At 38.0% G+C, this 26,981-nt stretch overlaps 1 protein-coding gene across 3 annotated transcripts in view; it reads left to right on the top strand.

The window, feature by feature from the left end:
- SMURF2 (SMAD specific E3 ubiquitin protein ligase 2) overlaps positions 1-26,981 on the top strand; it is a 131,075-nt gene that overhangs the window by 85,423 nt on the left and 18,671 nt on the right. For 2 of the 3 annotated variants that reach the window (XM_053570812.1, XM_053570813.1), the window contains 6 exons: positions 2,239-2,304; positions 5,964-6,048; positions 9,638-9,721; positions 12,297-12,499; positions 15,196-15,280; positions 24,302-24,460. In XM_053570812.1, the coding sequence (XP_053426787.1) occupies positions 2,239-2,304; positions 5,964-6,048; positions 9,638-9,721; positions 12,297-12,499; positions 15,196-15,280; positions 24,302-24,460 (682 nt within the window). The remainder of the gene's footprint in view (positions 1-2,238; positions 2,305-5,963; positions 6,049-9,637; positions 9,722-12,296; positions 12,500-15,195; positions 15,281-24,301; positions 24,461-26,981) is intronic. The other variant, XM_053570814.1, reaches the window with a different exon arrangement.

Below are 26,981 nucleotides of genomic sequence, written 5' to 3'. Positions count from 1 at the left end.
AACCTGGGTATTTAGAAGATTTAGACCAAGATCGAGATATTAGAAGTGATTTCATAATAGATTTGACAAGTTGACTTAGCATGTATGTAATTCATGTAACCAGGTGACAAAAGAGTCTTGGGGGAGGATCTTTCCATAGTTATATAGATGGAAATATCTTTTTCAACAGATCTTGTTTCTACAGAGTTCTTTTTTACATAATATGTAAAAGATTGTTAGTTATTGTCATGGGATTTTAGTCCAGATGCCTGTGCTAAACAAACTCACATAAAATCTAACTAAGGAGGCTCGGTGTCCATAGCACAGTGGTTACCACGCCAGCTACATACACCGAGGGTGGCAGGTTTGAACCCAGCCTAGGCCAGCTAAGCAACAATGACCACTGCAACAGAAAAATAGCCGGGCATTGTGGCGGCTACTTAGGAGGCTGAGGCAAGAGAATCATTTAAGCCCAAGAGTTTGAGTTTGCTGTGAGCTGTGATGCCACGGGACTCTACTGAGGGTAACATAGTGAGATTATGTCTCAAAAAAAAAAAAAAATCCAGCTAAGGAAACTAATAAAAAAGAAGAGCTAATTTAGCATTGAATGTTAGATATATTAAGAAATGATTTCTTTTATTGTAGTATGATGCCACAGCCCAGAAATATAAATATTGACCCAATGTAAATATTAATAAAAATATAAAGGTAGAAAATTGAGCTAGAAGTTCTAAGGAATTTAAAAGCATCTGAGAAATTCTTGTATTTCTGGGTTAACATGGTGACCAACAGGAGGGAGGTGATGTTGGGATCGAAAAAAATGAACTGTATATATAAAATTGTTTTATTACCTGATCTAGCAGGTAAACTGCAAACTTAAAATCACATGTCTGACATTATCCCTGGTTCCTTTCACCAAACATTTATTGAACTCTTAATGTGTCAGGTACTTTTCCAAACTCTGATGATATAAAGGTGAAAAAGGCATGGATCCTCTCCTCTGAGAAGCAAGGGCAAAGGCCTGGTGGCAAAGGGGAGCACCCCACATTGGAAGAACTTGAATAGGAGAAGACAAGTTGCTCTGTGGAAGCCCACTGTATAGCCAGCTTAGTAATGTCCATCTATTTTACAATGGGAAAAATGTATTTTGGGCTGGACAGCTGGGGACTATAGGTTGGGGGCATGGATTTTTCTTTCTGCGGATTGTGAATGTTTCATTGCATTAATGTATTTGACCTTTTTGATGTGCATTAGTATTACATTTATAAAATATTTATTAACCATTAGGTATAGTATTCTAAACCAAGTTGGAGTGAGGAACACAAAGACTGAGATACAGTGTCCACGTCTTATCAATTCAGAATTATTTAAGTAGACTGGTGGAACAGTCTGTAAGAATTCAGCTGTAATCAAAGTAAAGTCTGCATGCCATGGATGACCTTGTTCCTCATAAATTTGAGGGTGGGGCCAGTGTTTATTTTAACATGTGAGGCATCTGAGAAAATAAATGAATTAATGGCAGAACTGACTTGAACGCAGATCTTACAGTTTGTTCTTTGTGTGTATGTCATTTGAAATGGATAAAATAAAAAGTAACAATAATAATGACAACTCACATTTATTGAACACTTAGGTACCAGGTACTATGCTGAGAGTTTTACATAATTACCTGATTTAATCCTTAAAAAATATGAGGTAGTTATTGTTGTGATATGTGAGAAAAGCAAGGCTCGGGGGTAAATTGCTTAAAACCAGTAGCTAGTAAATAGCAAGCCAAGACTCAGACTGGAGAGGTTTGAAAGTTTTAGAGAGGAATAACCTTGATATAAAGGTGAAAAAGGCATGGATCCTCTCCTCTGAGAAGCAAGGGCAAAGGCCTGGTGGCAAAGGGGAGCACCCCACATTGGAAGAACTTGAATAGGAGAAGACAAGTTGCTCTGTGGAAGCCCACTGTATAGCCAGCTTTACAACCTTTACATATCAACCTTTACATCTGTTGGCAATGTAATAACACCAGTGTTTCATGGTCTTTGAAATTTTAATTTATCAAAACTTGTTGAGACATTTATAGTACTTTTCTTGCAATTAGAGCATTTTAAACATTTGCTTTATAATTAAAATGTTAATTCTTTATAATTAAAATGTTAATTCTTTAAATAGTAGGTCTGATTTCTAGTGAATTGTGGAAATTTACTGTCATACTGTCATTATATGTTGTAATCTCTGATACCAGCTAATTTTTTGGTTGATTTCAAATAGATCAGAGGTTGGATCTGTGCAAACTTGGGCCAAATGACAATGATACAGTTAGAGGACAGATAGTAGGTAAGTGTGGAATTTAAAGTTACATGAATTTTGGCCTCATTCAAACTGACCTAAAGTCTAAATACCTCAAGATCAAAATATAATAACTGTAGCTTCATTGTTTTAGCATGCATTAAATGTGAGTCATGTAAAATATTACAAACAGTGAATTTGGAATTAGCTTATTTTAAAAACTTGAAATAATATAAAAAAAGTAGCAACTCGTAGTGTTGTGAAGAACTAGTGATCTTTTAGGAAGGAATTCTTTAAAAGCATTCAGATATGGCATAGTGCTGAGATATTAAACTTTTTAGGCAGTATTATAGTTTTCTGAAAATGATTTTCAAACTAGTGTTTGAATAAGAAGAGAATATTTGGGCGGCGCCTGTGGCTCAAGGAGTAGGACGCCAGTCCTATATGCCGGAGGTGGTGGGTTCAAACCTAGCCCTGGCCAAAAACCACAAAAAAAAAAAAAAAAACAGAAGAGAATACTCTGTTGAACTCTGTGTTTAATGCTTTTCAGTTTTAAAATCTGGGCGAATAGAAAAAAATAGAATGAACAATGATAGTGTAACACTGATTGGAAAAAGGGAGAAATTGTTAGCTTACTCATCATAAGGCACTAACTGGACTGGTAGGCTATCTTGAATTAACCTAGAGGGAAGGGCTTGATATAAAATTTGTTTATGGGCGGCGCCTGTGGCTCAAGGAGTAGGGCACCGGTCCTATATGCCAGAGGGGGCGGGTTCAAACCCAGCCCTGGCCAAAAACCACACACACACACACACACACACAAAAAATTTGTTTATAATCTTTGTAATTAATGATTTTTAAAGCTGTATCATTACTTAATCCTTGAACTTTTCAGTTATTTTTCACTGTTATAACATTTAAACTTGCCAACAATGTATTGTATACTTTGCTTTATCCTTTCTTATAATTGCTACCTTAGGGGAAAAAGTACTCCCAAATTGAGATAATTCAAGGAGTACAAATGTCTTTAAAGCTGTTACTCAAGGCTTTCTACTTGTGAAGTTTTTTTGTTTTATTTATAAAATAAAATCTAAATATTGACAGAGACCCTAAAGAACATATATAATAGGTCATCATTTTTATTACCTTAATGTATACCTTTTTTATGTGTTTTCTTAAAATGAGATTATACCATGCAATTTTTTTTTTTTTTTTTTTTTTTTCGAGAAGGTCATTTTATCGCTCTGGCCGGAGTGCAGTGGCCTTATCATAACTTACTGTAGCCTCAAACTCTTGGGCTAAAGCAGTCCTCTGCTTCAGCCTCCTGAGCATCTTGGACTACCAGCATGTGCCACCATGCCCAGCTAATTTTTCTATTTTTATTTTTTATTTTTTTTTTTGAGATAGAGTCTCACTATGTCACCCTTGGTAGAGTGCCATGGCATCCCAGCTCACATCAACCTCTAACTCTTGGCGTTAAGCAGTCTCTTGCCTTAGTCTCCCAAGTAGCTGGGACTACAGGTGCCCGCCACAACACCCAGCTATTTTTTTTTTTTTTATTACTGTTGCAGTTGTCATTGTTGTTTAGTAGGCACCCAGCTACTTTTTTTTTTATTATTATTACTGTTGCAGTTGTCATTGTTGTTTAGTAGGCGTGGACTGAGTTTGAACCTGCCTGCCTGGGTGTATGTGGCCAGTGCCTTAATCACTGAGCTATGGGTGCTGAGACAATTTTTCTACTTTTTGTAGAGATTGTGTGTGTGTGTGGGGGGTGTCTTGTCTTGTTTTTGCTCATGCTGGTCTTGAACTCCTGTCATGGGTTTTTTTGGTAACTTATTTTGATCTATTATAAACATTTTTGGTTCCAAGGTTACACTTCTAATAGCATTTTTAATGTTGTACAGTAGTAGTCTTGGTGGTATATAATTCTTAACTGGTCCTTTGTTGTTGGATATTCAGGTTGTTTCTTAAGTTTTAATATTACGAACAGTGCTTTGATAAACATAGCATTTCTGAGATTCATTTAATATATTGCAAGAATTAGGCCATTTAAAAATTTGCTAAAATTTGCTTATGTGTTCTGTAATATAGCATTATGGACATGTGAGTTAAAGACCATGAAATGTGTTAGTTACCCTTGATACTTATTTAAACAAAAGTAATGAAAATATACATTGTTTCTACCGTGATTGCATTTTGGTAGGTATTTCACTTTATTTGTGCAAAAATTGATCAATATAGTTTTCTTGTACAGTTTTCATACTACATTCTCTGAGGAGGTACATTACAGTGTTCTGTCTTATAAATGAAACAATATAAAGGAGCTCTGATGAGCTTCCTTATTTTTCAAAACTTTTACAGAGATGGAGGATTGCAGAATTTTGACCTTTCCTTGAATGAAGGGTTCTTAGATGTCTTACTTTATGTGGTAACCTATTCTTTAAGAAGTTGCAGTATAGTCAAGTTTGGCTGTACCTCTTGTATCTTTTGGGAGAGTTGCCAAAAATAGAATTAAAGATTGCTAGAGCAAACAAGGAAGGGCTTCAGGGATATCATTTAACCCACTTTCTCATTATTCAGATTGGGATTATCTAAATCTTAAGTATATTAAGTGTTTTGTTCAAGGTTACATTACTAACCTAGTTGCTAGAGTCTGCTCCAGAGTTTACATATCTTGTTTCTAAGTTATTATTCCAAATTTATAGGGATGATTTTTTATTACCCTGGATGATGATGTACTGTTAAAACTCATTGAATCCAAAGATTACCTACCCTCTTCCCAGAATCCAGTGTATTTTTTTTTTTTTTTTTAGACAGAGTCTCAAGCTGTCACCCTGGGTAGGGTGCCATGGCATCATAGCTGACAATAACCTCCAACTCTTGGGCTTAAGCAATCCTCTTGTCTCAGTTTTTCTATTTTTAGTAGACACGGGATCTCACTTTTTGCTCAGGCTGGTCTCGAACTTGTGAGCTCAAGCAATCCACCCTCGTTGGCCTCCCAGAGTGCTTAGGATTACAGGTGTGAGCCACCGCACCTGGTCTCCAGTGTATTTTTTTAAGATGGTCAGATATCAGGCTAGGCGTGGTGGCTCATGCCTGTAATCCTAGCACTCTGGGAGATTGAGACCGGTAGATTGAGCTCAGGAGTTCCAGACCTGAGCAAGAGTGAGACCTTGTCTCTAAAACTAGCTGGGTGTTTTGGTGGGAGCCTGTAGTCCCAGATACTTGGGAGGCTGAGGCAAGAGAATTGTGTAAGCCCAGGAGTCGGAGGTTGCTGTGAGCTATGATGCACAAGGGCACAAGGCTCTACGAAGGGTGACTGTCTCAAAAAAAAAAGATGGTCAGATATCAAGAGTTAAAGCCAAATTAATATGAATTTCACCAACTTTTGTACATGAATATACTCTTAATATGTTATGCTTCTTCTTAAGTACCTTGTAGTACCATTTGTGTTGTACCATTACAATGGTAAAAGAGGAATTAGACTTCCTCTGTGAACATGATAAAGTGTGGAAAACCGTAAAATTGTAATATCATTCCTAAAGGAAAAAAACTATGAGAAAACAAATTGTAAATACTAGTAGAAACCAACAGTTTCATTCTAAAGTATTGAAATAAACCAAATGTCTTCTAAAGATAGAAGTTTTAAATTAAAAGTAGTTCTTTCTAGTTCTATGAATCTTAGTAATATTTCTGTTATTCAATAGTAAGTCTTCAGTCCAGAGACCGAATAGGCACAGGAGGACAAGTCGTGGACTGCAGTCGTTTGTTTGATAATGATTTACCAGATGGGTAAGCTGACATCACTAAAATCATTAGAGAAATATATAGATAATATGCTTAAAAGAATGAAAAATAAGGTATGTTTATTGTGTACTTTAGAAATTTGCTATGATCAATTCCAAAATGTAAGTTTTCCTTCTACTGGTAAAATTTGTGAAGGAACTTGTCACAGCAAATTCATAAATAAATATAACATACTTACAAATTTATAATTGGTTTTACAATATATTTATAAAAACCAAATTTAGGATGGTGTCTGTGGCTCAGTGAGTAGGGTGCTGGACCTATATACCGAGGGTGGCGGGTTCGAACCCAGCCCCGGCCAAACTGCAACAAAACAAATAGCTGGGTGTTGTGGTGGGTGCCTGTAGTCCCAGCTACTCGGGGGACTGAGGCAGGAGAATCACTTAAGCCCAAGAGCTGGAGGTTGCTGTGAGCTGTGACACTACAGCACTCTATCGAGGGCAACAAAGTGTGACTCTGTCTCTAAAAAAAAAATTCTATTGCCATGAATTAGATGTGTTAAATTTGTTTTTTAAGATTTTCACCTAGGAGACAAATGAAATTTCTTGACAAATACAACTGTCCTGTAAATATTGTCAATTTAAGAGAAAAACTTTGTTTGATTAAATTATTCAAAGTAGACCATACAAATACTATCTTATTTAGAGGGATAGAATAGAGAATTTGAGTAAAAGTAATTATGACAGGGCATCATTTATTGAGCATGTATGTGTCAGATACTGTTATAAGTAGTTTATATACACGACATGACTTTAAATCGCGTAGCATCTTGGAAAGCAGCACTTGTGGTTCTAGAACTAGACCATCTGGGTTCCGGTCCTTACTCTTCTGCTTAGTGGCTTTATAATCTTAATTTATCTAACTTCTATAAGCTTCAGTTTGTATTTTTTTGTAAGATAAGATAATTAATAATAGTATATACCTCACAAACTGTTGAGAGGGTTAAATGAAATTATTCCTATAAAGTATTTTTTAATATAGTGTCTTGCACATAAGTGCTTAATAATTAGCTTCTGTTGTTTCTATTGCTGCTACTATTGTTACCCTCTATCATTTTATAGATAAAAAAACTGAGACCTCCAAATTTAAATAACGTACCTTAGGCCACATGCTAAGTGATAGAGTTGGAAACCACAGCTCTAAGTCTTTTTTTTTTTTTTTTGAGACAGTGTCATTATGTCACCCTTGGGAGAGTGCTGTAGCATCACAGCTCACAGCAACCTCCAACTCCTGGGCTTAGGCGATTCTCTTACCTCAGCCTCCCAAGTAGCTGGGACTAGAGGCTCCTGCCACAACACCTGGCTATTTTTTTGTTGTAGTTGTTGTTGTTTGGCAGGCCTGGGCCGGATTCAAACTCACCAGCCCCGGTATATGTGACTAGCTGCTGAGCTACAGGAGCCGAGCCACACAAATCTAAGTCTTAACAAAGTCAGATCTTTATCGCTGCTCTCTGTCTTTGTTTAATACTAGTTCTGACACTTTTCTGATTTTATTTTTAACTTTCAAAGTATTTTCAACTAACTTCAATGAGGCATAATTTACATATAATAAATTTCATCTACTTATAGTATAAATGTTTGAGTTTTGACTGAAATTATTTTTGATAAAAAATTTTACATCCACGCTATGGTATTTGCTCATTTGGTTTAAGTTGTTAAAAATTGCTGTAATTAACTATTCACACATTACTTTAGCTTCCAAATCCATTCAATCTTTTAGGAATGTGAAGTAAATTATAATATTTTTGGAAGGGAAGTTTGGAATGAAATAACTAATATTTAGAAAGTATAGCAGGGGGCAGCGCCTGTGGCTCAGTTGGTAAGGCGCCGGCCCCATATACCGAGGGTGGTGGGTTCAAACCCGGCCCAGGCTGAACTGCAACCAAAAAATAGCTGGGCGTTGTGGCGGGTGCCCGTAGTCCCAGCTACTCGGGAGGCTGAGGCAAGAGAGTTACTTAAGCCCAGGAGTTGGAGGTTGCTGTGAGCTGTGTGATGCCATGGCACTCTACCGAGGGCCATAAAGTGAAACTCTGTCTCTACCAAAAAAAATAGAAAGTATAGCAGGGTAAGGCTTATTGTTGAAATTTGCCATACATTATTGTATTATAGTTGTGATCAGGGTGGAAAAACCTTAGCATCGCTCTACTTTCTGTTTTTTAGTGAGTTCTAGTCTATGCCAATATTTCTCCGGTAGAAATATTAAGATTACTACACTTCTATAGTCATTTGACCATTTTTAATTATATAATTAGGATAAAGAGTTGAGAGAGAAGTGGCATTTTTGATTTGTAAAAAATTAATTTGGGGCAGCACTTGTGGCTCAAGGAGTAGGGTGCCGGTCCCATATGCCGGAGGTGGCAGGTTCAAACCTAGCCCCGGCCAAAAACCAAAAAAAAAAAAAAAAAAAAAAAAAATCTAAAAAAAAAAAAAAAAAATTAATTTGGGTAGGCTGAATGCTTTACAAAGTTGTTTGTTTTTTTTTTTTTTTTTGCATTTGTCATTGTTGCTTAGCTGACTTGGGCTCGGTTTGAACCTGTCAGCCTGGGTGTATGTGGCTGGTGCCCTATTTTTTTTTTTGTTTGAGACAGAGTCTGAAGCTATCACCCTGGATAGAGTGCCATGGTGTCATAGCTCATAGCAAACTCCAGGTACTCTTGGGGTCAAGTGATCCTCTTGTCTCAGTTTTTTTTTTTTTTTTTTGGTAGAGATGGGGTCTCACTTTTGCTCAGGCTGGTCTCAAACTTGTGAGCTCAAGCTATCCCACCTGCCTTGGCCTCCCAGAGTGCTAGGATTCTAGGCATGAGCCACCATGCCCAGCTGCTTTACAAAGCTTTTGTGTTTTCTAGTGAAATTTAATTTTTTAAGAAAATTATGTATGGCTCAGCACCCATAGCACAGCAGTTAGTGTTGGCCACATGCACCAAGGCTGGCAGGTTCAAACCTAAATAATGACAATTATTTAGCTAAATAATGACAATTATAACAAAAAAACAGGTGGGCATTGTGGTGGGCACCTGTAGTTCCAGCTACTTGGGAGGCTGAGGCAAGAGAATCACTTAAGCCCAAGAGTTGGACGTTGCTGTGAGCTGTGATGACATGGCACTCTAGCGAGGGTGACATAGTGAGACTATGTCTCAAAAAAAAAAAAAAAAAAATTATGTGTAATTTTTAATTTTAGAACCCCTGGGTTGCAATCTTTACTTTTCTACTAGTTTTATGACTTTAATTAATTTTATGCTTAAATGTATTTTTAGTATAGCCATTTTCCACAATATTCTGGAGAAATTAGTATAATTTGAGTGTTGACGTTACTGAAACATTCTCAGAATTTGGTTGATGGTAAATATTTGTCATAACTCAGTGTAAATATTTTAGAAGCTTCAGAATTCGGTGAAATATATGCTGCTAAAATAAGTTGAAAAGTTCTATATTCTATGAATTGATCTTTCAATTTGGCATTCCAGATTTATAACAACAGATGTCTTACTGGCTTGGTTATTATGCTGAAAACATTCCATGTTCTGGCTTCCTATTAATACCTATTAATGCCTTGTCTTTCAATATTTTTGTATAAGTTGGGAAGAAAGGCGAACTGCCTCTGGAAGAATCCAGTATCTAAACCACATTACAAGAACCACACAGTGGGAACGCCCAACACGGTGAGAACATGCAAATATTTTCCCATGGTCTATTCTAGTCACCCCTTTCTGTTTTATCTGTCAGTTTTCCTAGATTTTTTTTTTCCCCTTGGGGAATACTGCTATAGATCAGTAGATGTTATAGCACATGCCATTATTATTTTAAAAAATGAATCTTCAAAAAGCTTGCTTGACAGGGTCATCCTGTTATTGTAGCTCTAGGGCCTGCAGTGATACTCAGAAAATATCTATTGGATAAGTTAAATGAATAAGTTGAGCAGTCATCTTATTTCTGGGGATATATATGTGTGTGTGTGTGTGTGTGTATGTGTTTTATTTGACTTTACATCTGACTCTATTATTGAATGGCTATAACAAAATACACACATAGGGTCCTCGTTCTTTCAGTCATGGAGGGGAATGATTATTTTATGTTGTATCCAGATAAGATCTGTGATCAAGACCAGGTACTCTGGGACCATATGGAAGGGCATCTAATTTAGAGTGGGAGTAAGGAGGTGGTTAGAACTGGCAAAAAAAACTCTTGGAGGAGGGGTATCTGTGAACTAAATTGTGAAGAATGGCAGATATAGTCATAGTCCCTTCCTTTATGGAGTTTAATATATAAAGATGTCAGGATGCAAGATAATTTTTGGAAATTGCAAAGAGGTGCTTTTTAAGAACTGAAAACAAATAGATTAAGTGGCTGAATCTTGTGCTTCTTCCCCTTTTAAAATAAGAGCAAAGTTTGCCATCTCTGCTCAGTGTTCTGCCTTGCCTTGTTTTTTCCTTCCTGAGCAGAACTGGCACCAGCCATGGAATAGGAAATGTTTCTCATTAGCTATATCTGCTGTTATTTATCGAGTATTAATAGTTTAATTCTTTGAATCACAGATTTGTCTTTATTCCCTTAAGATTCTCAGGTAAAAGCTTACTTCATGTTGTCATTTTTTAAAATGCTGATTTTAGAGTTGCTTTTGAAATATACTGCCAAGGGTTTTATTGAAGTTGCAAGACACTTTTTTTTTTGAGACAGAGCCCCAAGCTGTTGCCCTGGGTAGAATGCCGTGGTATCATAGCTCACAGCAACCTCAAACTCCTGGGCTTAAGCTAGTCTCCTGTCTCCAACTCCCAAGTAGCTGGGACTACAGGCACCCGCCACAACGCCTGGCTAATTTTTGGTTGCAGCTGTCATTGTTGTTTGGCAGGCCCAGGCTGGATTCGAACCCATCAGATCAGGTGTATGTGGCTGGTGCCTTTAGCCACTTGAGCCATAGGCGCCGAGCCGTAAGACCCATTTTTGTTATATCTGAGTATAAATAAATTTGTACTGTGTCAGTACACTGTTTAAGTGAAACTCGTTTTCTTTTAATTCATTTAATTGCCAAAATTAATTTCTGGGGCGGCGCCTGTGTATCAGTGGGTAGGGTGCCAACCCCGTATACCGAGGGTGGTGGGTTAGAACCCAGCCCTGGCCAAAACTGCAACAAAAAATAGCCAGGCGTTGTGGCGGGCGCCTATAGTTCCAGCTACTCGGAAGACTGAGGCAAGGGAATTGCTTAAGCCCAGCAGCTGGAGGTTGCTATGAGCTGTGACGCTGCAGCACTTTACCAAGAGTGACAAAGTGAGACTATGTCTCTAAAAAAAAAAAAAAATTAATTTCTGTAGCATAAAAAATTGACTGTTGTAAATAATAAAAATGAACTCTTGATTTTCCTTTTATTTTCAAACACCTACAATAGACTCCTTTAACATACTTCTTTATGCATTCAATAAACATTTATTGAGCTACTCCTATATATGTCAAGTGCAACGTGCTGGAAATATTTATAGTAGGGAATAAACTAGCCAGACTCCTTTCTCGTTAAATATTCTAGTGGGAGAGGACAGACAAAAACAAGCATGCAGATAAACAGGAAAAATATCAGAGATATTGCTGTGCTGAGGAATTAAGGTAATGCACACAATCAAATGACGAGGTGACTTGTAGCAATAGTAAACTAATTTGAATAACAAAACCAGGCCCAAGGCAAATAGGAAAAAAGTGTTCCAGACAGAAGGAAGAGCTCCTGCTCTCAGTAGAATGAATGATCTTGGTAAGTTCAAGAAACTACAGAAAGGATATCACTGTGGCAAAAGCTGAGTGGGTAGAAGAGTGGTGGGAGAAAAGGTCTGAGAGGGGTCTATAGCTGGCCGGACGAAGTGTAAGCCAGTTCGCATATCCACAAATATGTGGATTTTATATAAAACAATTAGAATCAGTACAAAACGGGCAGCGCCTGTGGCTCAAGGAGTAGGGCGCCGGTCCCATATGCCAGAGGTGGTGGGTTCAAACCTAGCCCTGGCCAAAAAAAAAAAAAAAAGAATCAGTACAAAACAATTTTAATACATAACTGATGACATGCTTATTGCTCGGGTTTCTTTGATGGTTAGACTTCAGGCTTGCTTTTTCTCAGAGTTCATAAAATCATATTTATATTGGTCATTCCATTTTCTTGTATGATAATTGATTGTTACTGCAGTATATACATTGTTTGGAGAACTCAACTTTTGATGTCTAAATTGGTAACTCCTTTTCCTTCTCAATTTCCAATAGACCAGCATCTGAATATTCTAGTCCTGGCAGACCTCTTAGCTGCTTTGTTGATGAGAACACTCCAATTAGCGGAACAAACGGTGCAACATGTGGACAGTCTTTGGATCCCAGACTGGCAGAGAGGAGAGTCAGGTCACAACGGCACAGAAATTACATGAGCAGGACACATTTACATACTCCTCCAGACCTACCAGAAGGCTATGGTATGGCAACTAGTAAAGGAAAAGTAAAGTGTGGTTTAGTATTTCAGCTTGCTGAAAGTCAGAAAATGAACCTAAAAAAATAAAAAGTTTTCTAAGCAGGATTCTGCATGAAAATTAAAGTAAACAAAAAACCCACCAACTTTAAAAAGACTTTGAAGTGGCAGAAGATTACCTAACCAACAGTTTGAGCCTGGGCTAGTCATCTAACCTCAGTTTGTGCTCTTTTATAATGAAATGAAATCAGTACCTTATTATAGAGATATTATGAGGTACCTATAAGATGATGTTGAGATTTCTTTGTAAACAGGCAAATATAAAGGGTAAGATGGTGGGGCAGTACCTGTGGCTCAAGGAGTAGGGTGCTGGCCCCATATACTGGGGGTGGCAGGTTCAAGCCATGCCCTGGCCAAAACTGCAAAGAAAAAAAAAAAAAGGTAAGGTGGTATTTTTGTTGATAGTGGTGATCTGAAGTATGACCTGTGATATAATTTCTAGGCATACATATTTAGAAATAATTTCAAAGGCGTATTTCTAATGGAATTTATATATTTTATTGTCTATAATTTTGGATTATCTGAGTGATTGGATTTTTGTAAATGATTTAGTTGTTACATCTCTTTTTTTTTTTTTTTTTTTGGCCGGGGCTGGGTTTGAACCCACCACCTCCGGCATATGGGACCGGCACCCTACTCCTTGAGCCACAGGCGCCGCCCACATCTCTTTATGTAACTTTATAATTGTATATAAGTTCCTAGAATTATAGAATTTCATGTGGATGATAGCATGAATCTTCTAGTTCGATACAGAACTTTTAAAATTAGTCACATTTTGCAAACTCTTGCATGTGGTATGCACTCCACTGTCCTCTCCTTGCTTGCCAAAAGCTAACCAAGGTATTATACAGGATGGCTATAAGGTTTGGGTGCAATTGCCCTGTATAAGTCCTTGCCCTCTTAAGGCTCACTGTAGATAAACTATTTTGGACTGATGGTGACACCTAATGACCAAAATTGGGAATTGCCTGACTCGATCTAAGTTTTGTTTTTGCTCAGGAATATATTTTTTTTAATGTTTTGCACATGCATGATTCTAATTTTATTCTTAAACATGTTTTAGCTCTTTAATTAGAAAAAAATTATGCATTAACTGTGCTGTGCCTCACAGGTCAATTTATAGCACATTGATTATTATTATTGACTTGACAGACTGAGGTTCATATCCTGACTTTGCATCTTATACTGAGCACATCATTTAATTTCTTTAAACGTCAGTTTTTTTGGGGTTTTTTTTGTTTGTTTTTTAGAGACAGAGTCTCACTTTATCACCCTTGGTAGAGTACCGTGGCATCACAGCTCACAGCAACCTCCAACTCAGCCTCCCTTAGCTATTTTTTGCAGTATGGCCAGGGCCGGGTTCAAATCCTTGGTATAAGGGGCCACCACCCTACCCACTGAGCCACAGATGCTGCCCTAAATGTCAGTTTTTATCCTCTATAAATAATAGTACCAACTTGTACAGTTTTAGGAAATAAATCATAAAATCTCATGTGAAGTGCCTGACATAGGGTCAGGCATAGAATACACTTAGCCAATTTTAGCTGTTATTATCAATATTCAGACCTTAAAGTATCTCCTACCATTTCTGTTTGAGATTATAAGGCAAGCTGTGGGGAGTAGGGGTGGTTATACTTTATAATATTTGTGTGATTGGTATTAAAAAATATCTTATACAACCAAAACATAAAGTGGGTATCAAAGCTGAAGTTATTGCTACTGTTATCTGTACCTGATTTTAAACATTTTTATAATTTCTAATAGTTTAAAATTGACATTTATTGACTTTATAGGTTAATAAATTAAGTTTATACTAATATTAGCCATAGCTTTATTTTAAATATTAAAATTCTCATTAGGTTTTCTTTAAAGAAAGGTGGTTCTGTTCCTTGAAACAAAGAAAAGTGGTTCTGTTGCTTGAAACAAAAAGACTGTAAAAGACTGAAGAAACCCTCTTATAGATTTTTTTCACTCTGGCCTCGCTGCTCCCTTCCCAAGAGCTTTGAGTTCATTTCACTTTTTTTCTCCCAGTGGGCACACTTACTCTTTAGTTTTCTTTCTAACTTGGTTATTTTTCCATCTTTTCCTACTTATGACAGTGTCTCCTTTGTGTGCTGTTTTGGGTGTTAAACCAGAGTGTAGTCTTAAGAATATGCCTCTGTCCAGAAAAGAGTTTTAGTATAAAATTAAGCATAACAAAAAAGCATTATCAGCCTCCAGACCCTTCAAAAGTTTCTGAAGTTCTCCCTCAGCTTTCCCAAAGTTGGCTAGCCTCTTTCCCTGAGCCCTTTGTTCTTCTCATTTTCCACATTTAAGACATAAAAGATTAGTTCTTCATCTTTTTGTTGTTTTTTAATTATTGGTGTTGTGATAATCTTGTTTTCTGTTTTCTATTGTAACATGTTTAATATTTTAGTCACATTGTAAGTTCAGTTAGCTTTTATGTATCTGGCCTGTGACCCTTTTCACCATTTACAAGATTGTTTCCAAGGGACAGAACAAATGGTTTGTAAAGCCATTTTTGTAATGAAATAGATTTGTAATTTGGAGATTTTTCTATTAGTATATCATCTTAATATATGGCTGTCTTTAATCTGGACATTCTGAATATATTTTTATTAGTAGTATTTATTAATTTTACAGAACAGAGGACAACGCAGCAAGGTCAGGTGTATTTCTTACATACTCAGACTGGTGTGAGCACCTGGCATGATCCACGAGTGCCTAGGTAAGAGCGTATTGTAAGTACTCTGTGTACCATTGACTCTCCATTTTATGTAGGATTTCTTTGTGGAGGGCTTTGTGGGTTGGTTTTTTTGTTTCTTTTATCTTCTGAAAATAATTCATGTAAGAGTTTGGGTCTTTGTAATAATCGTTTCATTTTGACCTTTAGTAGAAAGTCCTACCTACTTCTCTGCAATCACACACTAGTTTCTGCCCCAGCCTTTTCACACCTGCTCCCCCTTTAAAAAAAAAGTGGAATAAAATATGGGTCTTTTAGGAGTTTGAAAATTGACCTTGGGAAAAACATAAAACATACCCTTTTAAAAATGGAAAGGGGAGTGATATTCTTATTTCTGATTATGCTTTTTTAAAAAATGTTAAATTTTGGCCGATGCAGTGGCTCACGCCTATAATCCTGGCACTCTGGGAGGTGGAGGCAGGTGGATTTCTTGAGCTCATGGGTTTGGACCAACCTGAGCCAGAGCCAGACCCTGACCCTGACTCTACTAAAAAAAAAAAAAAAAAGAAAGAAAATACAAAAAACTGAGGCAAGAGGACCACTTGAGCTCAAGAGTTGGAGATTGCTGTGAGGTATGATTTTGCCATGGCACTCTACCCAGGGTGACAGTTTGAGAGTCTGTCTCAAAAAAAAGTTAACTTTTTTAATAATGTTAATGTTTTTACATGTTCCTTAATACAATTTCATGTTAATATAGAAAATAGCCTAATTCAATTCAGTTGCTTTTATTTTAAATACCTAAATTTATGTATTTGAACTGTAGGCATTACATTTACTGATTAAAATGGTATCTTTTGGGCTCGGCACGTGTAGCTCAGTGGTTAGGGCACTGGCCATATACACTGGAGCTGGTGGGTTCGAATCCAGCCTGCCAAACAGCAGTGACAACTACAACCAAAAAATAGCTGGGCGTTGTGGTGGGCGCCTGTAGTCCCAGCTACCTGGGAGGCTGATGCAAGAGAATGGCTTAAGCCCAGGAGTTGGAGGTTGCTGTGAGCTGTGACGCGGTGGCATTCTACCCAGGGCAACATGGTGAGACTCTGTCTCAAAAAAAAAAAAAAAAGTATGTTTAGGCTGGATACATTGGCTCATGCCTGTAATTATAGCACTCTGGGAGACTCAGGCAGAAAGATCCCTTGAGTTCAGGAGTTTGAGATCAGCCTGAGCAAGAGGGAGATCCATCTCTACTAAAAATAGAAAAAAAAAAAAAAACAATTGCTATCTTTTAATTCAAGAGATGGAATGTTACATAGTTTAGCGATTTAACATGTGTGTGATACATTTTTGTATCAAATAATGAATTTTTCAAAAGTTTCTTAGCTGTTTTGAGTTATTTTCTAAAGAGTAGATGCAAAATACCATGTAGTCCAATTGAAGCTACAGAAAAGCTTGAATTCTAAATTAAATTTTAAGTCAGTTTTGTATGTGGACATGACCTTTGTAGGATAAGGATATCTTATATAGTGTATATTGAACTTAATACCCTTCTCCTCCTCCACCTATAAAAGTCCCTGACCAAACAAAAAACACTACAGCCCTTCCAAACCCAAAACAGTTCTCACAGAAGGTCAGGAGTTCTTTTTTTTTTTTTTTTTTGAGACAGAGTCTCAAGCTGTCACCCTGGGTAGGGTGCTGTGCGGTTTCAGCTCACAGCAACCTCAAACTCTTCAGCTTAAGTGATTCTCTTGCCTCAGCCTCCCAAGTAGCTGGGACTACCAGCGTCCAACAAGGCCTGGCTAATTTTTTTTTGTTGCAGTTGTCATCGTTGTTTTAGCTGGCCCAGGCTGATTTTGAACCCACCAGCCTTGGTGTATGTAGCTGGCACCCTTACCCACTGAGCTATGGGTACCGCCCAGGAGATCTTTTTCCTGCCTAAAGCTTATTCTCAATGTATTTGAATCAAAAATAGATGTGACTAGCTAATCTTGAGTTGCTTTGATACTCTCTATGTTATTTATAAATAAAATTATCATAATGAAAATATTTTACTTTAAGGCCAGGTGCGGTGGCTCACACCTGTAATCCTAGCACTTTGGAGACTGATGTGGGTGAATTGCCTGAGCTTATTGGGTTTGAGACCAGCCTGAGCAAGAGTGAGACCTTGTCTCTAAAAATAGCTGGGTATTGTGGTGGGCGCCTGTAGTCCCAGCTTCTTCAGAGGCTGAGGCATGACAATCACTTGAGCCCAAGAGTTTGAGGTTGCTGTGAGTTATGATGCCACAGCACTCTACTAAGGGTGAAAGAATGAGACTCTGTCTCAAAAAAAAAGAAAAAGAAAGAAAATATTTTACTTTGTTGTAGAGCTTAATTAGAATGCTTTGAGGATGGCAAACAAGGTAACGTACTGTCATTACTGTATCAGGGTTGCCAGTTCTTATCTTGACAGTACATAGTATAAGCTATTAGTTTTTAAAAAGTAGTGGAGAGGATGTTTTACATTTGTTTTCTAAGCTTACTAAAAATATCCAAGGGCTTGACTTTTATTTTATTTTGTTCTTGGTTTTCTTTGGCCTAACTTTCAGATATCAGAATTTTGTTCTATAAATTATGTTAAAAAATGTTGGATTCTGTCTGTCAAATTGAAAGTCAACAATAAGCTTTTCTTTAAAATTATTAAAAATCAAGGGTAGGCTCACACCCATAATCCCAGCACTTTGGGAGATCACTTAAGGCCAAGAGTTCAAGACTAGCATGGGCAACATAGAGAAACCCTATCTCTACAAAAATTAAAAAACTAGCCAGCATGGTGGCATATACTTGTCATTCTAGCTACTTGGGAAGCTGAAGTAGGAGGATTGCTCGAGCTCAGTATTTCAGGGCCACAGTGAGCTGTGATCATGCCACTGTACTCCATCCTGAGCAACAGACTGAGACCCTGTCTCAAAACTAAGTAAATTAGGCCCAGTCTATATAAATAAATTAAAATTATTAAAAATAATTCATAGGAAACTTACAGAAAAAATACTTCCTAACAAATGATTTACAATAGAAAGCTGACCTTGAGTTCACTTTTTCTACTGAAAGAAGAATTAAGCTGGTAACAGAAGTTGAAATTGAGATAAATTTCAGTACTGTTGTTGGTAATAGGCTCTTATTCTTGCGGAAATGTGTCGGCTTTTCATTATGATAAGGGATTTCTATAAAGGTTTAAGAATATCTTATGTGAGTATTGACACCTATTTTGAATAATGACTTTATGAAATAATGCTCTGAATTATTTTTCATTTTCTTGTTCTCTGTGCCCAAAATTGTCTTAAAATTTTATGTCTTTAAAGGATCCTTTAGGAAATAATGCTTGTGTAAGGAGGATCTTTTATCAAAGCAGACTATATTTAAAGTCTATTAAAGTATCACTATTCAGAGGCACTTATAAAATTGCACAAATCAGATTCTTTTTTTTTTTTTTTTTTGTTTGTTTTTGGCCGGGGCTGGGTTTGAACCCGCCACCTCCGGCATATGGGACCAGCGCCCTACCCCTTTGAGCCACAGGTGCTGCCCAACAAATCAGATTCTTTAAAATAAACTTTATTTAAAGATACCCACTATGGGCTTGGCGCCCATAGCATAGTGATTATGGTGCCGGCCACATACACCAACGCTGGTGGGTTCGAACCCAGCCCAGGCCAGCTAAACAACAATGACAACTGCAACAAAAAAAATAGCTGGGTATTGTGGTGGGTGCCTGTAGTCTTAGCTATTTGGGAGGCTGAGGCAAGAGAATCGCTTAAGCCCAAGAGTTTGAGGTTGCTGTGAGCTGTGATGCCACAGTGCTCTACTGAGGGCAACATAGTGAGACTCTGTCTCAAAAACAAAAGATACCCAAGTATGCTTAGATTTATCTGAGAAATCCCATTTCATCGTGTTTTGCATTTCTCTTTAAAATAACAATGCCATGTTATTCATAATATTGCATGCTGACTGTAGTCTTGAAATACAGATCTGTATTACTTTTTGTGGCTCATAACACTCTATTTCTCTTTAATCAGTTCTCAGACGTAAGATTATGTTTTCTGCTCTTTTAAATAGTGCTCTAGTACTCTCCCTGTATGACTTTAGATTTATGAAATTCTAAATAAAATGATAACAAAATCAAATTCTGGGCTCAGCCACATACATGGAGCTGGTGGGTTCGAATTCAGCCCGGGCGTGCCAAACTACGACAGCTAGAACCAAAAAATAGCTGGGCGTTGTGGTGGGTGCCTGTAGTCCCAGCTACTCGGGAGGAGGCAAAAGAATACCTTAAGCTCAGGAGTTTGAGGTTGCTGTGAGCTGTGACCTCATGGCACTGTACTGAGGATGACAAAGTGAGACTCTATCTCAAAAAAAAAAAAAAAAATCTGCATTGTATCAATAGAATTACTTGTTTTTTGATTTCAGTAATTATTTTTCATTTCTAAAAGTTGCATGAAAAAAATTGTTCATTCTTAGGCTGGGTGCCCATAGCACAGTGGTTAGGGCACTGGCCACATGCTCCAGACCTGGTGAGTTCGAACCCGTCCTGGGCCTGCTAAACAAAAACAAAACAAAACAAAACAAAATAGCCAGGCATTATGGCTGGTGCCTGTAGCCCCAGCTAAGGCATGAGAATTGCTTGACCCCAGAAGTTTGAGGTTGCTGTGCGCTATGACAGCATGGCACTATATAGAGGTAACAAAATGAGACCCTGTCTCGATTAAAAAAAAAAATTGATCATTCTTTTTTTTTTTTTTTAAATTGATCATTCTTTTTTTTTTTTGTTTGGTTTTATTTTGTTTTTTTATCAATTCTATATTTATTAAAAATGTGAGTTTTGACAGAAGGAATGTTTTCAAGTTGTGAAAATGAGGAAATATGGTTGATGTACTTTTCGACTTGATTACATTCATGAGTTTTTGTCTCAGCTTGAAATAGCTGCACTTCGGGCAGATATAACTGAATGTTTAATCCACTTCCATTGTTAGTAGGCTTGTTTTCTGCATTGCTTTCCAATGTACAGCTTCTCCCTGGATGGAGGTGGAGCACATTATTCTTAGTGAAGCATCACAGGAGTGGAGAAGTATGAATCCTATGTACTCAACTTTGATTTGAAGACAATTAATGACATGGTGGGGCATGGGGGAAGGGGAGAGCAGACAGAGAAGAAGGGAAGGGCTGAGTGCACACCTTTGATCCATTCACCCCTGTTTGAATGTCTTCTTGTTTTCACTTCACTCTCCAAAGTCCAGAGCTCTTTCCCTTCCCAGGGAGACCAGGTTCCTGTAGTTCTCCAACATCACAGCCCTGTACAAAGCCCTCTGAGCAGGGTCCAGGCACTGCCACTCCTCCTGAGAGAATTCTATGGCCACATCCCTGAATGCCAAGTGTCCCTGAGTAAGAGCCATTTCTGATGTTTTCTTCTCTTTTCTTCCTCTTCTGGGCTTCTTCTTCATATATCGTGAATCGTTAGAAGTTAATCCCGCCACCGCAGCATCGCCTTCTCTACTAGCAGTCAACTTCCGGGTCTCTAAATTGATCATTCTTAACAATCTGTCATTGATAGTTCATCTTTTCAATTATAGTTTTCTATTTTTTTTAAATACCTATCATAGCTATTCTGTCTTTTTGGCCTCTGACAGTACTTGGGGATCTGGTTCTGTGGTTTACTGTTTCAACTCATTCTGTCATAGTGGCTTTCCTTTCTGAAGTGTTGGTGTTCTTTGTGACTTTATTGTTTGATCTTAATTAGTTGGAGTTCTGTGGACCTAAAGTGGGAATTTAAGAGGTTTTCCTAGACTCACTTTGTCCCTCCTTTGAATTCTTAGCTTAGTGAGGAAGTTCCAGGTTTCCTTTCCTAACCTTGCCCCTCCGCCCACCTGCCACTCATACCAGCTACACTCAGTCATGTTTTGGAACTTTCCCTGACCTGTTTGGAGACAGTTTCGCTGTCAAAAGTGTCCTTCTACCCTCAAGCCTTAGTTCTGTTCAGGAGAGTGACTTGGCGCACCTATAACAGAAATCAAAATCATTGCTTCAATAAATGTGAGTGCACATATGTGCCTGCCATTGTGTTTCACTATGACCAAGAGAGATTATTTCAGGCAAAATCTTAACTAGTTTAACCTTTAAAACATGATTTTGGTAAAATTTGTCATTATTTATATTCATCTGTTACAGTTTAAATTTGTATTAGGACTGGGTGTGGTGACTCACATGTATAATCCAAGCACCCTGGGAGGCTGAAGCAGCGGGATTGTTTGAGGCCAGGAGTTTGAGACCAACTTAAGCTACAGTGAGACCCCATCTCTACTAAAAATAGAAAAATAATCTGAGTGTTGTGGAGGGTGTCTGTAGCTGGGCCTGTAGCCCCTGCTACTCAGGAGGCTGAGGCAGAAGAAAATCACTTGAACCTGGGAGTTTGAGGTTGCAGTGACCTGTGATGAAATCATGGCACTCTAGCTGGGGTGACAGAGAAAGACTATCTCCAAAAAAAAAAAAAATAATAATAATAATTAAAAGATTACAGTTAGACATGCTGCATTTTATTTTTATTTATTTATTTTTAACTACAAAGAGGGCCACAAACCAGTTTTACTGTCTTAGATGTTTGAGTTTGTTCGGTCACTTTTAGAGTGTGTCATATCTTTGGGTATTTACCGACGGATTTGGTAGTGTAAGTGTTCATGTAGGGCTGGAAGTGACCTGAGGATATCATATATTTTTATATGTAGCCTTAATGGGGTTACCGATGGCAGTGACTTTACTGTCCCAGTGGATGGATGACCACAGCAACTTCAACACTTTGGAAGTTTCATTCTGGAAGATTTTTTTCTAACAATGTAGAGGATAAAAATTTGCAATCCTGTTGCCTGTTAAAGAATACAACTCAGAAACAGCTAAATTGGGCTTGGCACCTGTAGGTCAATGGCTAGGGCACCAGCCACATACACTGGAGCTGGCAGATTCGAATCCAGCCCTGACCTGCCAAACAACAATGACAACTACAACCAAAAAATAGCTGGGCGTTGTGGTGGGCGCCTGTAGTCCCAGCTACTTGGGAGGCTGAGGCAAGAGAATCATTTAAGCCTAAGAGTTGGAGGTTGCTGTGAGCTGTGATGCTATGGCACTCTATTGAGGGCAACATAGACTCTTTCTCAAAAAAGAAAAAGAATGGGGGCAAGACATGATTGCAAGAGGGACTTTACTTAACAAATGCAATCAGTGTAACCTGGCTTATTGTACCCTCAATGAATCCCCAGCAATAAAAAAAAAAAGAAAAAGAAAAAGAAGAAGAGAAACAGGGGCGGCACCTGTGGCTCAGTGAGTAGGGCGCCGGACCCATATGCTGAGGGTGGCAGGTTCAAACCCAGCCCCGGCCAAACTGCAATAAAAAATAGCCGGGCGTCGGGTGGTGCCTGTGGCTCAAGGAGTAGGGTGCCAGCCCCACATGCTGGAGGTGGTGGGTTCCAACCCAGCCTCAGCCAAAAAAAAAAAAAATAGCCGGGCGTTGTGGCGGGCGCCTGTAGTCCCAGCTGCTTGGGAGGCTGAGGCAAGAGAATCGCATAAGCCCAAGAGTTAGAGGTTGCTTTGAGCCGTGTGACGCCACAGCACTCTACCCGAGGGTGGTACAGTGAGACTCTGTCTCTACAAAAAAAAAAAAAGAAAAAGAGAAACAGCTAAATGGAAGCAATGCTTAGGGTCAGGTCTGGGGGGAGGGACAAGGAGCCGCTGATGCCCTCTCTGGGTGCACTCCCCCACTAGCACCTCACTGTGTTCACCAACCTAGAAGCTTATTTCATTCTTTGAGAGTCTAGAATCCTTGTCTATGTGTGATATATATCTACGTTCTATTATACAGGAATATTCATAAGAATAAGAATGTGTGCTGTAATAACAATGGTTTTTGGTTCATCAAAAGTCTGTTCTTTTTATTGCAACAGTAACCCTCAGGGGTGTCCAACCTGTGGCCCATGGCGATAACGCTGATTTTCTGAAGACTTTATTGCCTATATGTGGTGTCCGATATCATGAAACGTATGCATTTTTTTTGGAGACAGTCTCACTATGTCTCCCTCGTTAGAGTGCTGTAGCATCGGAGCTCACAGCAACCTTAAACTCTTGGGCTTAAGCGATTCTCTTGCCTCAGACTCCCAAGTAGCTGGGACTACAGGTGCCCACCACAACACCCAACTATTTTTTTGCTGCAGTTGTCATTGTTGTTTAGCTGGCCCGGGCCGGGCTCAAACCTGCCACTCTCCGTGCATGTGTCTGGTGCCGTATAACCACTGTGCTATGGAAGCCGAGCCCAGACTTGTTTTTTTTTTTTTTTTTTTCTTTTTCTTTTTTTCTTTTGTTCATCAGCTTTCTTTAGCATTTGTTCATTTACTGTGTGGCCCAAGATAACTCTCATTCTTTCTTCCTGCAGCAGAAAAGAAAAAAGGTTGGACACCCCTGTTCCTCAGGTGTCTTAAATAGCTTCTTAATTTACTAGTGGTATATATTTCAGGATTCAAAATGGAACAGTTATCCTTTAAAAAATATACCATGATTATTTTCAGGATTGTAGTTTTAGTAACATTTCTATTTTTGCTTTGTTGGAGAGCTTAAAATCAATCATGGAATGGACTTTTTTAAACACAAATTTTATAGTGTAATAAAGAAATGATGGAAGGGAAATTTTAGAAAACATTCAATTTCTTATATCACTGACACTTATAAAACAGTATTTTCTGCCAAACAAGTATTAAAATACAGTTTATGTTGGCAGATGTTATGATTGCTTTTATATTAATTTAAAAATCTGTATTACATGAAAGCCTAGGAACGTACTAAAAATTTGGGTATGTGATAAGTTTTTCTAAGCTATTTATAGATTGAGTTTTGAATATGTGAGTTTAAACCACTGGGAATTGAAGATTCCAGCTGAACATCTTAAGTTTCTGAAACAATATATTTTGTTAGCCTTCATGGAATTGTTCTGTGTCATTTACACTTGCTTGGCGCAGCAGGCCCAGCAATGAGGTATTTTTTATTTTATATTTGTTTTTGCAGGGATCTTAGCAACATCAATTGTGAAGAGCTTGGTCCATTGCCTCCTGGATGGGAGATCCGTAATACAGCAACAGGCAGAGTTTATTTCGTTGACCATAACAACAGAACAACACAATTTACAGATCCTCGGCTCTCTGCTAACTTGCATTTAGTTTTAAAGTAAGTTTTTGAAACAATACGTGTTAAAATGTGAGTCTGAACAAGAGGAAACTGATAGATGCTTTTTATATGATAAATGTGAAAGAACATCTGCTCTCCAATTATAAGTTACTTTTGTTGAGTAAAATTTTATGTAAGTGTGGCAAATTTTACTCTGATATAAGTAATGTAATTTAAACCTTTTATGTTCCTGTGTGTAGGAACCTATCCTCAAATGTTAGGAAAAGGGTATATATCAAAGGTACATCAGCTGACAGGGTCTTTTACAGAGTCTGGGAGAGTAGAGTCTGAACAGGCTAATTTTGTGTCGCTATTATAACAATTACGGAGATTGATAGCTAACACTTTTTTTTTTTTTTGTAGAGACAGAGTCTCACTTTATTGCCCTTGGGAGAGTGCTGTGCCATCACAGCTCACAGCAACCTCCAGCTCCTGGGCTTAGGTGATTCTCTTGCCTCAGCCTTCCCAGTAGCTGGAACCAGAGGCGTCTGCCACAACGCCTGGCTATTTTTTTGTTGCAGTTTGGCCGGGGCTGGGTTTGAACCCACCACCCTCGGTATATGGGGTTGGCGCCCTTCTCAGCCACAGGTGCTACTCTGATAGCAAACACTTTAATAGCACTTACTGTGTGACAAGTGTTCTTTGTACTTTACATATATCAGCAATTTCATCCTTAGAAAAATTTTGTGTGTAGTTAATGCCATTTTATAGATGAGAAAACTGAAGCATAGAGGTTGAGTGACTTTCCATAGGTCACCCCAGGTAGGAAGTGGTCAAGTTTGGATTCAAACCCAGGCACTGTGACTTCAGTCTGCTGTTAACAACTCTACTTAGCGTTGTTGTGTATTATTTGCTTTCTTTGTGTTCTTTTCTCTCTAGCTGCCCAATTTTTTCTAACTCCTTTACTTATTGGCATTGCCTTCTGAGGAAAAGACAGAAAAGAAAGAAAAGGAAACTTTATCACCAAAGTAGTAAAGTATCTTTTTCAACAATTGCAAAAACACTTTTACAGTGGCATAGCAACAAGGGTTTTAGGCTAAGAATCTGGAGAACAAGGTTCACTGTGACCCCCAGTAATTCACTTTAGCTTCTCTAAATGAATGATGGTATTACCTGCTCTGCCTTCCTCATTCGTTTTAAAGTTCTTATGTATTTTAAAAACAAAACAATAGTATAATTTAAGATGACTTAAAAATATCCTTGTTTCATTAATCTTTTTGGAGCTGTGTTAAAGCAAAAAAAATGAAACTGTCTACCAATTGTTCAAAATAATAGGAGAAGAAATTTGAAGTACTGTATTTCTATTTCTTTGGTTCCTTTGTTGAAATGTGTATAGTTATCCTGGCATGCTCATTATGTCAGTAGATCTCAGTTTATTGTGTGTGGAAGATTCTAAAATGTTGGCTAAAAGTGAAGATCACAAATCTTTAAAAGCCTTACAATTAGTAAGCAATTGAAGAAATAGAATTATGAATTGTCACTGTATATTAGGATTACAGGCTACATAGCAAAGTGTGGTGGTCTGCAGGAGTGACACTGCTCTAGGGCACTTGCCTAGTAGTGGCATTGCTGCATCATAGAATGTTTTTGTCTTCAACTTTAATATGTAAGGGTAGCTTTTCTATAGTAGCTATCCCAATTTAGTGTTTTACCATCAGTTTATGAATTCCTGTTGCTTCAGAATCTTGCCAGTACTTGGTGTTGTTGGACTTAAATGTTTTTTGCTAGTCTGAGGATGATTAATGGTATCTCATTGTAACTTTAATTTGAATTTCCCTAATTACTAGTGAGGTTGAGCCCCTTTTCAAAGATTTATTGACCATTTGGATTTTCTGTTTTTGTGAAGATGTGATACTGAATAGCTTTTTATTAGCCTACTTGACCAATTGTATGAACTCTTAGGAGAATTGCTTGTATCCTTTGCCCTTTTTTCTAATCTTTTTTTTTTTTTTTTTGAGACAGTCTCACTTTGTCACTCTTAGTAGAGTGCTATGGCATCATAGCTCACAGCAACCTCAAACTCTTGGGCTCAGTGATTCTCTTGCCTCAACCTCCCGAGTCACTGGGACTACAGGTACTCACCACACTAGCCGGCTATTTTTAGAGATGGCATCTTGCCCTAGCTCAGGCTGGTCTCAAACTCATGAGCTCAGGTGATTCATCCGCCTCAGGCTCCCAGAGTGTTAGGATTACAGGTGTGAGCCACCACCCTTAGCCTTCTAATTTTCTTCTCTCTCTCTCTCTCACTCTCTCTCTCTCTCTCTCTATATATATATATATACTGATTTACTTTCTGTCATTATATATTAGTTTGCATTTTCCAGAGTTTTAGATAAATAGAATTATATAGTATGTGCTATATGTTCTTTTTGTTTGGTTTTTCTTTCTTTTTTTTTCTCCTATGGTATTTTTGTTATGGCGTGTTTGGTTTCTTCTGCCCACATAATTTTGAGATTTCTCCCTGTTGCATGTATAATTCATTGGTGGTATTCCATTGTATAAATACACCACAGTTTTTGGT

This window comes from Nycticebus coucang, chromosome 18 (genome assembly GCF_027406575.1).
Source record: "Nycticebus coucang isolate mNycCou1 chromosome 18, mNycCou1.pri, whole genome shotgun sequence".
Lineage (NCBI taxonomy): Eukaryota > Metazoa > Chordata > Mammalia > Primates > Lorisidae > Nycticebus > Nycticebus coucang.
This window is presented reverse-complemented; position numbering and strand designations above follow the sequence as displayed.